Raw genomic sequence first — 15,240 nt, forward strand, 5'->3', positions numbered from 1 at the left:
CCTTCACAGCGTGGTGGCTGCGCCAGGAAGGAGGCAGGTGTGCCTGCAAGGAGGACAGCTGGGGCTCCTCATCCCACACACCTGTTCACACCCGTCACCCACTGCCTGCCAGGGCTCAGAGCCCAGGGGACCTGCTGTCATTTGGCCGTGACTCTGATCCTCTCTGCGAGGCGTGCGCCCGTGGTGCCCACTGTCCGAGGCAGATGACTTGAAAGCTGCGCTCACACAGGGCGCACAGGGGGGCTGCCGAGCTTCCGACTCTGGGGGCTGGGGCAGTGTCTGGCAGTCCGCACAGGGGTCAGAAGAGTCTCAACGGTTTCCTAGAGCAAGTAGACTTTTAATTTATTAAAATGAGAAGAGACCGGGTGCCTGGGGTGCTCAGTTGGTTAAGCATCTGCCTTTGGCTCAGATCATGATCCCAGGGTCCTGGGATCAAGCCCTTTGTCAGGTTCTGCGTTCAACAGGGAGTCTGCTTGAGGATCCTCTCTCTTTCTCTCTGCCTCTCTCCCTGCTCACTCTCTCTCAAATAAATAAATAAAATCTTTAAAAAAAAAAAAAGCTGCAAGGGACTTGCAAGGATGTTAGTCCGACCCTTTCGTTTTACAAGCAAGGGCGAGAGGGGAGTAGAAGAATGACATGCTGGCCAGAGTCCAAGGGCCGGTAGGTGACAGGCAGCCAGGAGGTCCACTGCTATGGGTAAGCATTCCCAGGCTCAGGGCTGAGGAGCTGACCGCTTGGCTGTTGCTGTTGTTGAATATCTTTATGCAGATGTCTAGGCAGATGTAGCCCGGTAAATAGCTGTGGTAGGTCACTGTCAGTGCAACACATGAAAGGGAGCCTGTGGGTTGCAGTCTGCACAGGGCAGCTGTGGCACCTAATGACCGGGGAGGGGCCACCGGCCACCCCAGCGCGACCAGGGTCCTGGCCCGAGACCCTCCCTGGGCCCGCACCTCGGGAGGGCCCTGGGGCCGCACGGATCCTCAGTGGCTCCTGGCCTTGGTTTGCCGCGCTCCAGCTCTCTCCCCCTGGGCCCGAGGTCCAGTGGCCAGGCCCGGCCAGGCGCCTGGGCTGCCCGTGCGGGCAAGTCGCCGCGGGAGATGTGGGAGGCCGCCGCGGAGGTGGGCTCGGCTTCCAGCCACTGATGCCTCTCGCTCAGGCAAAGGGAGCTGCATGGACTGACTGCGACTTTGGATTATGGTTTCAGGTTGTTTGGTTTTTGTTTAAACACGAATGGAGTATTTTCTGGGCTTTTGTTTTTACTTTGAAAATGGCATCTGTAGGGATAGGTGCCCTCCCCTGAACAGAAGCACAGATCAGAGGCTTGATCTCTGGGGCTTCCTGGCTGACCAGTGCGAGACGCCATGTGTTCCGGTCTAGGTGGGCCTGTCTGGGCTGGGCTGGCTGGGGTCAGGGCCCGGGAGCTGTTGCTCCAGAGATGGTTCATCTGTGACCTGCCAGGGCTCTCGAGGGACTAGGGTCTGAGAGACCGCACTCACATGGCGTCCAGGGGCGGAAATCAGCAGGTGTCGATGATGTGTGGGTGGGCTTGACAGTCGGCGAGAGAACGGGACAAAGTCAGGTGCCCACAGGCAGGGGCTTTAACTGAGGCTCAAACATGGGGCCTCGCCCCTGGCAGGTTTGCGTGACCTGGGGTGCCCAGGTCCTGGCTCTTGAAGAGTCTGCGCTAGCTGGCCACAAATGCTCAGAGAGGGTGTCCCAGGAAACCTGCTCAGAGCAAACAGGTGCCTCGATCGACTGTCTGTTTACTGGCCCTGGTCAAAGGCATCTGACGGGTTCTCCATCAAGCTGTCCAGGGATGAGGGTGGGGTGTCACACGGCCTAATCACGGCTGGTCTGCGAAGCCCAGCCCTGGAGCCTAGTGGGAAAGTTCTCAGGGAAGGGTATAGATTGCAGACGGCCCTCTGATGGGGCCAGGGAAGGAATTAGCCTGGGGGAGGAGCTTCCTGTTCAGGCAAGCCTGATGCTTAAGGAGGTGCCCGGCCTCCCCACAGCACAATCCCAGAGCCCCAGGTCCACCTGGCATGCTTGTCTCCCACAGTCACCGTCCCAGGCACTCCAGTCTCTATCCCCCAACATCTGTGCCCTTCCCCACATTGTTCCCTCAACTTGGAATGGCCTTCTCCACCTTGTCCACGGGCAGGCTAACTCTGGATGATGGTGCCCACATCAAAAGGCCCTCTCCCAGAAAGCCCTCCCTTGGCTCTGCCTGACCAGTGGTTGGTCAGTGTCTTGTGACTTGGTGTCCCCAGACCTCTGCTGGAGCCGTCCCCTTTCCTCACAGCCCGGTGCGAGGACCCCGCAGGGCTGCCCCATCGTGGGCAGGGCCACATATGGACTAGGTTAGTGTTGTTGGGCCCTTTACATGCCTCTGGAACTTCATGGGTTTCAATAAAAAGACACCATGGCCTTCTGCGCTTGCACTCTGGAATCCCAGCCTGTGTGCCCCCCTCCTGCCCAGGCCTTTGTCTCACTCACTGTCCCATCAGCTGAGACTCCCATTGACTTTCAGTGAGGGATTCTTTGCAGCCGTTTCTCCATTCCTGATGCTTCGTGCCTGCGGACAGCACTTCCCCTTTGTGCAGGTGCAGAAAGCAAGGCCTAGAGCCCCAGGCTGGGATTAGCACCCAGCGGGTCTGCCCCCAGATACCTCCCCAGCCCTCTAGCTCCCTCCAGACATGTTCCTTCCCAGGCACTTTTTTGGCCACTTCCAGAAACCATGTTTGAGCACCTCACCGTGCCAGCAGTGTGCCCTGCTCAGGCCTCCGGGCTTCACCCAACCTGATGTCCTGTGCCCTTGGGACTCCACTCACCAGGGAGGAGTCAGACTGGCCCAGCATGGGGTGCAAAGTGCTTGGCGTGAGTAGTATGCTTTGAGTCAGCTGGAAGGAACCCCCCATGCAGCTTGGATTATGCTGGTCTCCGGGGACCCCGGAGGGGAGCTCATGGGGGGCTGGGCTCTCTTTCTGCAGAAGAAGCTTTTAAGTTCCGAGCCTTGGGCTTTGTGGAGTGCCCCGCCAGTCACGGTGAGCACCTGTGGCCACAGCGTTGTCTGGGGACATGGCACTCCCTCTGGACACCTGCAGCTGGATTAATCAGACTCAGGTGCCTCCCGCAGGGTTACAAGCCCACCATCCAGGCAGACACCTGTCTAGGGGGTGGAAAGAGAGGCTCGCGGGGAGAGGGAGCTGAGCGATCCTGTCACCATCTTGTCCCGCTGACCCGATGGTGGTGCGGGCTCCCGGGGCTGTGAGCTCTGTCTGCCGAGGATGCGAGGGCACATAGGCCTGTGACAGACACTGCGTGTCCCGCCAAGCCTCTCCTCTGGAGAGCAGTTTGGTCCTCTCCTTCAGGGGAGTATTGCTCTTTGCGGCATGTTCTGTGGAATTCAGTGCGCCCCTCAATGTCACTCCAGGGCGATCTGTGCTTCACTGGCTCTGATGGCAAAGTCACCCCACAGCCCCAGTCGCTTGCGGTGACACATTGCCTGAGTGGGCGGGACAGGCGCAGGCGCGAGCTGGCTCCAGGCCTCCAAGTCCTCTGCCCTTCCTTCTCTTGCAGGGGCTGCCGAGGGCGCTCCCGGCTTGGCTTGGCGGGCCGTGGAATTGAGGTCAAGGGGGGCGTTGCTGAGAACGCTGAGAAGAGTCGGGGGGAAGCCAGGGGGCAGAAACCATACCTGGAAAACACAAATAGATCTTCCCAATCCTTTCTTTAGATGGTCGCGGATCCTGGCCAGGCCCAGGAGGGAAAGCTGCCTTCTGGTCTTTTCTCAGGAAACACTGAAGCTCTGCCACCAGCAGCAGCCCGGAGTATTTACCAAAGCTTGGAGGCATCTTGTAGAAGACCTGGTCTTTCCCCTTAAGGGTCCTTGAGGATGCAGCAGAAACTCCAAAAATGGGCACAGTGTCTAAATCAAGGTTAAGAGACCACTGACGGTCCAGCAGTTGTGCAGAGAACGTCCGTCCCACTGTGCTGAAGCCACAGCGGCTGGGCTGCGGGGCAGGTTCAGAGGGACGGGTGGGAGGCAGCCTGGTCCCTTCATGGAAACGGGCGTGTTTCCCTGCCTGTTGTCTCTTGTGCCCGCCTGTGCTGGGTGTCCTCTGTAGGCACCCAGGGCTGACAGCGGGGCCTGGCAGGTAAACTGTGGCCAAGAAACACTCTTTCTTTTTCTTTTCTTACAAGATTTTATTTACTTATTTATTTGAGAGAGAGAAAGCAGGGGGAGGGGCAGAGGGAGAATCCCAAGCAGATTCCTCGTGAGCACGGAGCCTGACGCGGGGCTCAATCCCACCACCCTGCGATCGTGACCTGAGCCGAAACCAAGAGTCGGACGCGCAACCAACTGAGCTGCCCCAGGCGCCCCAGAAACACTTTCTAAGGGAATGAATGTTCTTGTCCTGTGTTGGGAGTGTGAAACTTGGGGTCCTTGGGATCGAGAATGCCATCTGTACTGATAAAACCGCCTGGCAACACCCGAGCGGAAGCTAAAAAGCAAAGCCAAAGTCTGCAGGCACACTCGAGCAGACCCACTGTACAGGGGCTGCCGGGTCAGGAGGCCTGCAGGGCCTGGTGCGGCGCCAGGCCGCTGACCTGGGCCCCAGGTTGGGGCCGGCACACCCCTGGTGTGGGCTGGGCTCCTGCCCAGGGAGCAGTTGGCCTGGGGGCACTGTGCGCCCCAGCCGCCTGGGGGCTGCCGCTGATTCTCATGGTCCTCACGTTTGCCTGCACACAATCGCTTCACACAAGGATGTAATTAAATCCTTTGAACAGCACTTCGGGACATCTGATTATGCAGAAAAACTCCATAGAAATGTAAGCTGTTGTGGACAGCTGGTTTGCCCTGCGGTTTCTGTCAGTGCTCACTGTTCTGTGAAAATTACCTGAAAGGAAGGTGAGGAAGGCGAAGCCGGGAGGGAGGCCGGGCTGGGCCCTGCTGTGCGGCCTCCGACCTGCCTTTTCCAGGACCTGGAGTGCTTGGGAGTGAGCAGTGCGGCCCCGCCGGCCCCACCTGGGCCCTGCTGACTCCCTTGGCCCTTCTCTCCCCAGGAGCTGCCAGAGCATGACGAGCTTGGGCAGCAACCCCATGTCGCCCATCAAGGACGGGACCTCCTCTCTGGCCAGGAGGCAGAGCTCATTCACCAGGCCCCCGCTCCGTGCTCTGTACGACCTGCTCATAGCGCCCATGGAAGGGGTAAGTGCCCCCCCCCCGCCAGCTCCACTGGGGCCCAGAGGCTTCGAGGCGTCAGGACACGTCGTTTCCCGCTCAATGCCCACATGTGCCCCTTAGGTACAAAATGGGCTCCCGAGACAAGCGGGGCCTTTCCAGAACACACCTCTCTCTCCAGCTGCTCAGTCAGGGTCTGGAAGTGCATTCCTGGTTGGCTGCTGGTTAGTGGGTGAGGCCCCGGGTTCAAGCTGCCAGGTTGAAGCCTGGCGCTGCTCCTTTGCAGCCCGGCGGATCTGGCCTCCGCTGCGTCAGGGACCCTGTGAGGTGATGCCCTCCTCCCATCTTCTCATCAGACTTTGGGGCCGAGGGAGCCACGGGGCCGGGCCCATCTCCCCAGTTGTCAGCAGGAACCATGCCATCCACGTGGGCCCCCAGCAGATGGGAAGGGGACTGTGCCCACGGCTCTGCCTCGCCCTGCTGGGAAGGCTTCCCCATCTCCCACCTCTCATTCGGGGGTCACGCCAGGGCTGTGCTTTCTGCTGAGAACAGATCCCTCGGCCTCTGCCACTGTCAGGAGCCACAGACTCCATCACAGTGTCTGACGTCAAAGACCCCCTTTCATTTGGGATTTCTCAAGAAGGTTGAGAACGGGTGTCTGTGGCTCTGGAATTTGCACACCGTCCTTCCGTCCGGACATGGCACTCCCACTGGGTTGGGGAGACCAAAGGGCTTGGGGATCTTAGGAATCTGAATGGTGAGCCTGTCAGATGCCTTCTGTGTATTAGTCAGCTCTGGCTGCGGTAACAAAAGATTGTGAACTGGGCCGTTTAGACAACAGACATTTATTTCTCATGGCTCCGGAGGCGTGAAGTCCCGGGTGAGGGTGCCAGCATATTCAGCAGCTTGGCGAAGGCCCTCCTTCTGGCTGCACACAGACCCCTTCTCACCGCGTCCTCTCATGGGGTCATGGGGGCTCTGGTCTCTTCCCCGTCTTCTCAGGGCGCTGACCCCATCATGGGGGTACTGTCCTCGTGACCTCATCTAAACCAAATTATCTCCCAAAGGCCCCACCTCCAAATACCATCCCCCTGGGGATTAGGGCTTCAACATGTGGATTTGGGGGAACACCAGCATTCAGCCCATAGCAGACCCCAAGGAAAGCCCAGGTGCCTGCACTCGTGGGGGCCTGGCTCTCAGGCGGGGAGGGCGTGACTGATGAGTCCTTGGAGAGCAGGCGGCAGGCCCGCGTGTCCTCGCAGCTGTCTGCAACCACGTGGGAGTTTTGTCTGTTGGGGTGGCCCCTCGGCAGCTCGCCCCTCCGCTTCAGCCAGCTGGCAGAGATGAAGTGCGTCCTCAGGAAACCCCACCTTGACAGCGATTCCTTCATCCCCTGGAAATGCACTGGTCAGCCAAGGATGTGCCAGCCTGCCCAGTATCGCTCAGGAGGCTGCCTGCCTGCCAGGCCCTGCAGACCTCCCTCACTGAGGGAGCCTGGGGGTGGTGGGAAGCCCAGAGCTCCGGGGGCTGGCAGTCCGGACTTCCCTGGCTGGGTGACCTCGGCCAGCAGTTTCTCCTCCTCGAGTCCTTGTGTCCTCGTTAGAAAATGGGACGACATCGCAGAGCGTGTCAGGTCTGAGCAGGGTTGGGCTTCGAGGCGTGTGAGGAGCACGTAGGGCAGTGGCAGCGGCAGGAGGGGCCCTGGCGAGAGGGGCTGTTCGGACCCCCCATTTTTTCACTCACTCGGGCCTTCTGGGGCCCTTTGCACTTCCTCTTTCGTGTCCGGGTCCCAGATGACTTTCTCCATGAATGTGGAATGGGCTGGTGGGGCTGGCGAGGAGGGCCAGGGCGCAGAGGGCAGAGCTGGAGACGGGCTGGGAGCAGCGTGTCCTTGGAGGCTCAGGGCATCTGGAGCCGGCAAGCTCCTCACCTCTCTCTGGCTCGAGTGTCCCCTCCTCTTAGAAGCCTTCCTTGCCCTCTCCCCCCACCACTCTGCAGGCTTCCTCCCCCTCCCTGGCACTGGGTCCCCTCTATGCCCCATGTCTTTCATGGCACCCGCTACCTCACTGGACTCAGAACTTGGCTCTTGGCGTGCCTCACCTCCTGTCCCTTGCTGCCCACCCCACGCTCCCTGAAGGCAAGCACGGTCCCTCATCTCTGCGGCCCCCAGCACCTGGCACGGGGCCTGGTACCTGCTGACACTCGGTGAAGTTTATGGGATGGTACGTGGTCCAAAGCTGGGGGGGCGGGGAGAGGCGGACCTCTCTCCCTCCATCCAGGGCTCCCCCCCCTCGCACGGGGGGAGAAGCTGCTGCAGCCTCGAGTCATCCTTGTCGGGGAGTCTACGGGTTTATAAAATCTGCGCTGTGTCTTTTCTCCCTGCGGACTTGCCCGTGACTTAAAGAGTAAAAATGTGCCAGTGGGAATAGTGGCGGCTCATGCCTAGACATCTGTGTCCCTCCAGGGCTCCTGGGCAGGGGAAGAGTGACGGCCCTAAACAAGGGAGAGCAGGGACGAAGTCAGCCTTCCTGAGGTGACCTGCCCAGGGAAGGGGGCGTCCCGCCACTAGCCTGGCTGCCGGCGCCCCAGAGCGCGCGGTTCAGGAGCTGCGCTGTAGGGACCGACGTCCGGAGCCCCGCGCGCCCGCCCTCCGGGGTGCAGCCCTGTAGTCTGAAGGGAGCCCTGTAGTTGGAAAGCGTGTCCTGAGTTCCTGAGAGTTCAGCTCTCCTCTCTTGTGACCAAGGTGTCCGAACACTGAACGAGCGTGGCTGTCTCACACGAGCCACAGAGCGAAAGCTCCCGAAGGCCTTTAAAGCTAGCGGTCAGGGCGCGAGCTTGTCCTTGGCTAGCTGAGGTGATCCGCTGTGTTTCAGTAAAAACGCCTGATGGGAAACTTTCACCCGTTCTTTCCACAAGCACTTGTGGGCGTGTGTGGGGTCCACACCGCCCTGGATGCAGAGGAGGCGGCAGAGTGTGTGGCCCCCCCATCTGATGCTCACAGATGGTGCTCAGGGAGCCCCCCCCCCGTCAGCTGCCAGGCTGGAGGGGGAGGAGGCTGGGCCTTCTGCTGCCCAGGCCAGCACCCCCGCCTGCTCCGGAGGCCACCAGAGGGCGACACGACACCACCCGCCCGCCCGCCCGCTCCCGGCGCTGTCAGCTGCCAGGCAAAGCCAGGCCCGTTCCCACATTTTCAGTGAAAATACAAATCAAAACCGAAAGTCCAAGCTTACGAATCCCTGACACTTCAAGACTAAAGCGATTAGCCTCTTCACGTGGGGCTTATAATTATTTGAACAAGTGCCTTTGTGTAGCCCCAGTCCTGTGGCTAAGGGACTAGGTCAGACAGTATGAAAAGTGGAACAGAAGAATATTTTACCGTCGGCTTGCACCAGTATTTGATTTAATTTGGCTTCAGGGAACCACGGTCGTGGCTCTTTCCTGGAAGCACGCCGTCCTTTGCTGTCAGGATGGGGCGAGCCTGTCCGGCTGTCTTTGAGGAGGGCCCGGCCACGTCTGCATGTGACCCGTCAGCAGACATTAAGTCAAGTCCTGTCTGGTACCCACGGGAGAAAATGTCACCGAAGAAAAGTTGGAAGGGTTTCGAGTGAAAAGGACTGGGAACCTGTGTGCGTCCCTGGCCTTCATTTTTAATCACTTTAATAGAGTAAAGGACAGTAAGCCATGCCTCTGGGCCCTGCCTATGGTGAAGGGACAGACCTGGACCAGTCTTGGCCCGCGGCAGGATGGGTATCGCTAAGAAGTATGCCCCAGCAGCTGTGTTCTAGAAGATGCATCTGATGTGACGAGGCCCCCCAGGGCTGCTCTAGGGGAAGCCACTGGCCCACTCAGGTCCCGAATCACCCCCTCAGTTTGCAGACAGGGCTTCACCCAAAGCCAGAAGCTGCTCTGATGAAGGAGCCACATGGAGAGTAGGAAATTGCCTAGGATTTGCATGAATCATTCTCCAGAGGTCCAGATTTGGGGACCTTTCAGGATCACTGGAGTTTGGATTCATTCTAGTTATAGTTCCATCTTTACCATTATTTCCATTTATTGAAATGCCCTGTTTCCTACATTTACAGTCATAAAACTGTAGTTGTAGGACAGGTAGCAAGAGCGAATGACCTTGACCAGAAGGACAAGTATTCCTCGCCTACCTCTGCTCTGGATTAAGGTCGCTGCCTGTTTACGTGGACTTGCCTGTTTCAGGACCCCCAGAAACTTACTTAAAACTTGCTGTTTGGGTTGGTTAGGTTGGTAAACTGCCTTCCTAAACCCTGGGGCTCTGGGAATTCGCTCCAGACCTCTCATCCACGCATGCAAGGCAGAGGCAGAGCTCAGCTCCAACTGGGTCCTGCCCTTAATTTCGGCTCTGGGGGAAAGGACTCTTGCAAAATCAAGTAGCCTGATAAACCAGCTCACCCCAGAACAGATGCCCCAGGAGACGAGACTGCCTACCTGGGCGCCTGTTTTCTAAACAGATGGAGGGTTTGGAGATGGCCAGGGCATAGTTGTCCCCAGAAACAATCAGACCTACACTCCACAGACTGTGGAGCAGAGGATAAGGCCCTGGAGACTGGCACGCTCGGGGCTGGCAGCCCCACCGCCAGCCCGTCTAACTGATTTCTGAGTGAGACATCTGTAGTGATATTCAAATGAGGACACACGTCACCCAAAGACAGCAAGCCTTTCCAACTGATTAGGACAAGGAAAGATGGAGGCGAGAAGCTGCCCAGAGCAGCCGAACTGGCGGTGAGAGCGGCCTCCCGGCGGTGGGGGGGGGTGGGAGGGGAGGGGCGCGGAGGGGGTCCCCCCAGGGTCAGCTCCACTAGGCTTGGGCTCTGCTCCAGTGGGTGTGTAACAGCCCCACCCGGCAGCTCCCTGCCCCCGGGGGTGCGTGGGCTCATTTTCCCTGGGGCAGCCAAGAAGCAGAGGGCCGTTGTTGCGCAGAGGCCCCCGCAGCTTGGGCAGACCCTCTGGCTGATGTGGCTGGAGCTGGACGTTCGTCATGTTCCTCCAGCACCCGAATTCCAAACCCCTCCCCTCCGTTGGTTCTTCAGGCAAACCAGTGGTTTGTTATTGGGATGGCCAAAGAATCTTGTCGAGTGGGTTGACCTTGACTCTTGCATTTCTGGTTGGATTTACAGGGTCTATGGTCTTTGTAGGTTTTAGTCGTGGTGTGAGGGTCAGTCCCCACAGTTCTGTGATATTTGCTGCAACTGTCTCCATCCATCTGTGATGCCAAGATCTCCCAGAAACATCACAGAAAAGGTTTCTCTACCTTAAAAAGTTCTGTTTGACCAGTTCACTCAATCACAAATGGGAGTCAGGAAAAAAATCCCAGGCCTGTAACCCAGCTCTGCAGTGGCCAGATGCCCACCAGTTCTTGCTTCTGGAATCCTTGTGGTAGACAGTAGAGTCCATTTTATCCCAAATCTAATCTGTCTGGAAACTCATGGACCCAGGAGCTTGCTCTCCCTCCCCCACTGTGATCAGGGATGTTTATTCCTTGGGCTGTGATGCTGTGACGCGGTGAGCGGCTTCCCGTGTCCTCTGGTGAAAACGAAGCTCGCTGCACATGGAGGGTGCAGGCTGATCCCTTGAGCCCTGGTGACCTGCGTGAGTATGTAGCTCTTAAGCCAGAAACCAGGACACGTGCAACGTCATGTTTTATATCAGTGCTTTCTGAATGGATTGGGGCCATTGGTCACCATGAGTATGTATAGGACCCCATTGAAAAAATGGTGATCGCATCTGAAGTCCCCACCAACCATACATTTGGGGTCTGTGGTGGTTGCCTGGGAGAGCTGCAGACTCAGAAACTGGACTTCAGGGTCACCGTTGGGTGGCAGACCTCACAGGTGTCAGGTGTCACGGACACTCAGTAAACAGCTGGTGGATGATGGTGATGGTGACGTGAGGATGAGACAGATGGTGGTGACATTGGTCTCTCGAAGTCCCTGGGTTAAAGTTTGGAGCTGAATGTTCCAGAGGGGCCACTTACATGTTTTAGCTACATGCATGTTTATAAACACCAGAGGGAAAGGGGATGAGTAGTACTGGAAATTGAGGCCCAGGAAAAAACAACATGCGGTTGAGCCTTGAACAACACGGGTCCTGTGTAATGTGGGGCGCCCGCCTTCTGTGCAGTAAAATATCCAAGTGGAACTTTTGAATCCCTCAAAACTTAACTACTAATAGCCTACTGTTGGCTCAGAAGGCTTATCAATAACAAGGAGTCGATTAACAGATTCTGTAGGTTACATGGATTATATACTGTAATCCTACAACAAGCGTAAGAAAAGAAAGTGGTATTAAGAAAATCACCAGGAAGAAAATATACATTTATAGTCCTGTCCTGTGTGTGTTGAAAAAACCCCACGTGTAAGTGGACCCATGCCATTCAAATCCGTGTTGCTCAAGGGTCAGCCATAAAAATTACAGGGCCTGTGTTGACCTTATTTCAAGAACCTGCAGACAGTTGTGAGTTCACACTTGACTGGTGTGTCCCGAGTGCCCACTGGGTGCCAGGCCCCACACTGCCATGGCCGGCTTTGACCTACAGGCCTGTGAGGTCGTGGATGTGCCCGCGTTGTGGGCTCATGCGGGAGACAGAAACCACCGTAGGTCAACCAGGGGACGTTTGACAGAGAGACTTATTCCCTGTGGCCAAACAGTCAGCTCTGAGGAAACTGTCTGGCTTTCCCGGGCTGAGGGAGTTTACCCAGGAAAGGATGGGCACCGGGAAAGGTATGTGGTTCAGCCCACTGGATAGCAGAGACATTTGCTGGTTTGGCCGGGCCGGACCTGGTCTCGAAGGCCACTCTGTACGGGGGCAGGAGGGCAGATGATCCGCTTCCGGTGGCAGGGGTGTGCAGAGAGAGTCTGGGCGCCTGCTGGGCAGGAGGCCTGCCGAGAGCACGGGGGCGCGGGCCCTGGCTCTCGTGTGGAAAGGGCTGAGGGAAGGGTATCAGCAGGGTACAGTCTGACAGGGTACAGTCAGACGGCCACAGTCTGGGCTCCGCTGCATGTTTACACACACACACACACACACACACACACCTGGGCCAGCAGGAAATCCACACACACACACACACACACACACACACACACACACCTGGGCCAGCAGGAAATCCTCTTCCCTTGGCATCGCCCTCCGCGCCGTCCACCGAGGAAGCTCAGCACCGAGCTCCCTCTACAGCAGCCCCCGCTGCAGGAATCCAGTCCCCGGGCAGGGATGACAGGGTATGGGGGGGCGGGGGGTGCAGCTGAGAGTCTGTAAAGTGACAACAGCCGCCCATACCCACCTGCAGGTGCCAACCGCCTGCCCCGGCTGAAGGAACAGCCCCTCCCCCTCTGCAAAGACTGGGCTTAGCTCGAGTCCTCTCGCTGCCCAGCCTCCCTGCTGGGGCACTCTGTGTCCCCGTTGCCATCCTGGGCCTGGAACGCCCTGGGACGGGCAGGGTCACCGGGGGAGTACACAGGTTTCAGCACCCCTGCCCTTGTTGTCTTGGTCTCCTTCAAGAGATCCATTTCTAGAAACTTCAGAGGTCCAGAAGTCTGAGTCTTTGCTGAAATTTGTTGGACTCTGTTAGTTGCTGGTGTGGGGCTGATGCTGAGCTCTTTTATGGCTCAAACCCAGGACTTAAGACGCCAGCAAATACCCTTTCTAGACTGACAGATGGAGGCACAGAGAAGCCTTTCCCTGAATTGTCTCTCCTTTTCTATCTAATAGATGACATGTAATCATCTGTTACATATCTCATTACAAGTGAGACATCATTTTATTTTCTATTTTCAAGCTCACATTAGATTATAGCTAATCTTTCAGTACAAGGGCAATGCTCGTGTATCCCGGAGGCAGAATTCAGAAGACCGTTTCCAGGCCACCTTTTCCAGCATGTTCAATCCGTTTTCCTGCTGTCTTTTAACTAGAGCTGTCAGTCGGCTGTGCGGCCCGTCTGCCCGCCAGCCGGTGCTGCCGACGCTCACCTCCTTCCACGCTGCCAGGACACGGCTCCCCCGTGGGGCCCTCGCCCAGGGCCGGGCACGGGGGCCAGCTCGGCCCCAGCCACGAGTCTCCATTCCGGGAGGAGCCAGACCTCTGAATTGGGGTACTCCGTTCATTCAGAGAAAACTGTCCCCATCTCCAGGCTAGAATTCCAGAGCCTTCCCTCTCCTCACCACTGAGGTCACTCTTCACCAAGTCCTGGCAAGTCTCCCTTCTCGCCGTGCATCTCTCCCTGTCTGAATTAGCATGCGCAGCCCCATCTCCTGTGAGGCAGGCTACCTCTGGTCACTTCGTTGGAGGTTTGTCCGTGGAGAATGCGTGGCAGTTGCTTACGGCCTGTAGGAGCCATGCTTTCCTGTCTGACCTTGGCCAGGGCCCTCCACAGTCTGGCTTCTGTATTTCTCCCCAGCCTTGTTCTCTGTTTACCCCACGGGCCTCGTCTGCCAGGCCAACTTCACACTGACTGGCCCTCGGAGAGATCAGAATTCCTCATCAGAGAAGACACCCGTGCTGCCTTCAGGGACAGGAACTCACGGGTCTTCAGGCTGATGCCCCAGATAAGGTCTTGCAGGCAGAGTCTGCAGAGTCCTTACAAAGACCCTACCAGTAATGCCTCTCTGAATGGCTTGCAGCCTCCCGATCACACCCCTACCCCATCCGGCACTCCTCTGCTCGCCTTCTGTTCATGCGCATGGGTGCTCTTGTTTGCTGAGGACTTGCCCGAGAGTGGCGTGTGTCCCAGGGAAATCCGTGACCTGTGGGATGGCACCTGACAGAGACTTACTGGGGTTTGGGCCCTGGCAGGAGGAGTCCAGGGGAGGCCTGCAAGGGTGGGGCTGGCATCTTGTCCAACAAATGCCTGGTGACCCCGGATCAGCTGAGGATGGGTCTGATTGCACATGGCAGGTGGCCTGAGCCCCCACATTGCCCACCTGTCGGGCGGGAGGGCCCCTGCTGAGCAGTGAGTGGTCGTCACTGTTCCGGGGCTGCTGACCCGTCACCGAGGTCAGGGCACCATCAGCCCAGCACCTCTGGCCCACCTCCCAGGTCTGCTTGGCACACGGCAGCCATGGCAGCTGTGGGTGCACTGCCCTCCAGAGAGGCTTCCCAGGGCCGGGGGCAGGAGGGGGGACCTCGGTGTGGCCACGGTGGGGACTCCCACCAGGCCCAGGAGCTGACTGCGGGCACCCAGCCCTCCTACCTCCCTGTGCCGATCCAGAAATCCGCCACAGTGTGACACGCCCTACTTCCTCCTCCCTGGGTCGTGCAGTGATTCTTTTACCCCTTCTCGGGAAATAGCTCTTAAAGCAAACAACAACAAATTGGCCTGTTTTTATTTCGGCTTCCTTTAGATGCAGCTAGAATGTTTTTTAAAAAGACAAAGCCACAGGGGGGTTGTCCAGACTGAAGGGCCCGCCAGGCACGTGTCACTTTGGCTTAGCTGAGTGCCCTGTGCCGGGCCAGCCTCAGCCCAGCACCCACGGCAGCATGGCAGGCGGATCCGGTGTGCACATTCACTCCCGAGGAGCACAGCGGCGCCCCAGTGGCCACTGCGCCAGGTCGGCCGGTGGGGGCGAGGGCGCCAGGAGCCCGGCCGTGACAGTCCCCCGAGCCAGGGCTGGGCCGTGCTCCCACACAGTCTTCTCCCCCAGCAGGCTCCGGCCGCTGTCTCCTTGAGCGGCAGCAGCATCTGCTTGATCTCTGTTCCCGTTCAGCCTGGGGCCAGTCTGGGGGTCACAGTGTCACTGTCTCTCGGGAGAAGAGTCACACCTACGCTGCTCTTAGGGTTTCTGGACCAACGTAGCATCCCCTGGCCTGGCCCTCTGGGGGTCACCATGACTCACAGGGCTCTTTCTGGGACAACTCCTTGCCTCCCGTAGACCTACTGGGGCCGGTCCTTGTCTTTGTGGGACATCCTGTTCCTTGACAGGTGACCAGGTCTCCCTCCCCCACCCCACCCCCGCCGTGCAGGCTTAAAGAGACGGGTCCCCAACCTCCTCCTCGGGCAGAAGCCCCCATTTGGTGATGCTCCTGTGGGCAGCGCCCC

General features: G+C 58.2%; 1 protein-coding gene across 1 annotated transcript in view; it reads left to right on the forward strand.

The window, feature by feature from the left end:
• Positions 1 to 15,240, forward strand: part of LOC102734909 (tetratricopeptide repeat protein 28) — a 46,539-nt gene that overhangs the window by 10,949 nt on the left and 20,350 nt on the right. The window contains exon 2 of the mRNA XM_081801871.1: positions 5,065 to 5,209. Coding sequence (XP_081657997.1) covers positions 5,065 to 5,209 — 145 coding nt within the window. The remainder of the gene's footprint in view (positions 1 to 5,064; positions 5,210 to 15,240) is intronic.

The sequence above is a fragment of the Leptonychotes weddellii genome, chromosome 13, assembly GCF_054177405.1.
Source record: "Leptonychotes weddellii isolate Sample4059 chromosome 13, ASM5417740v2, whole genome shotgun sequence".
Lineage (NCBI taxonomy): Eukaryota > Metazoa > Chordata > Mammalia > Carnivora > Phocidae > Leptonychotes > Leptonychotes weddellii.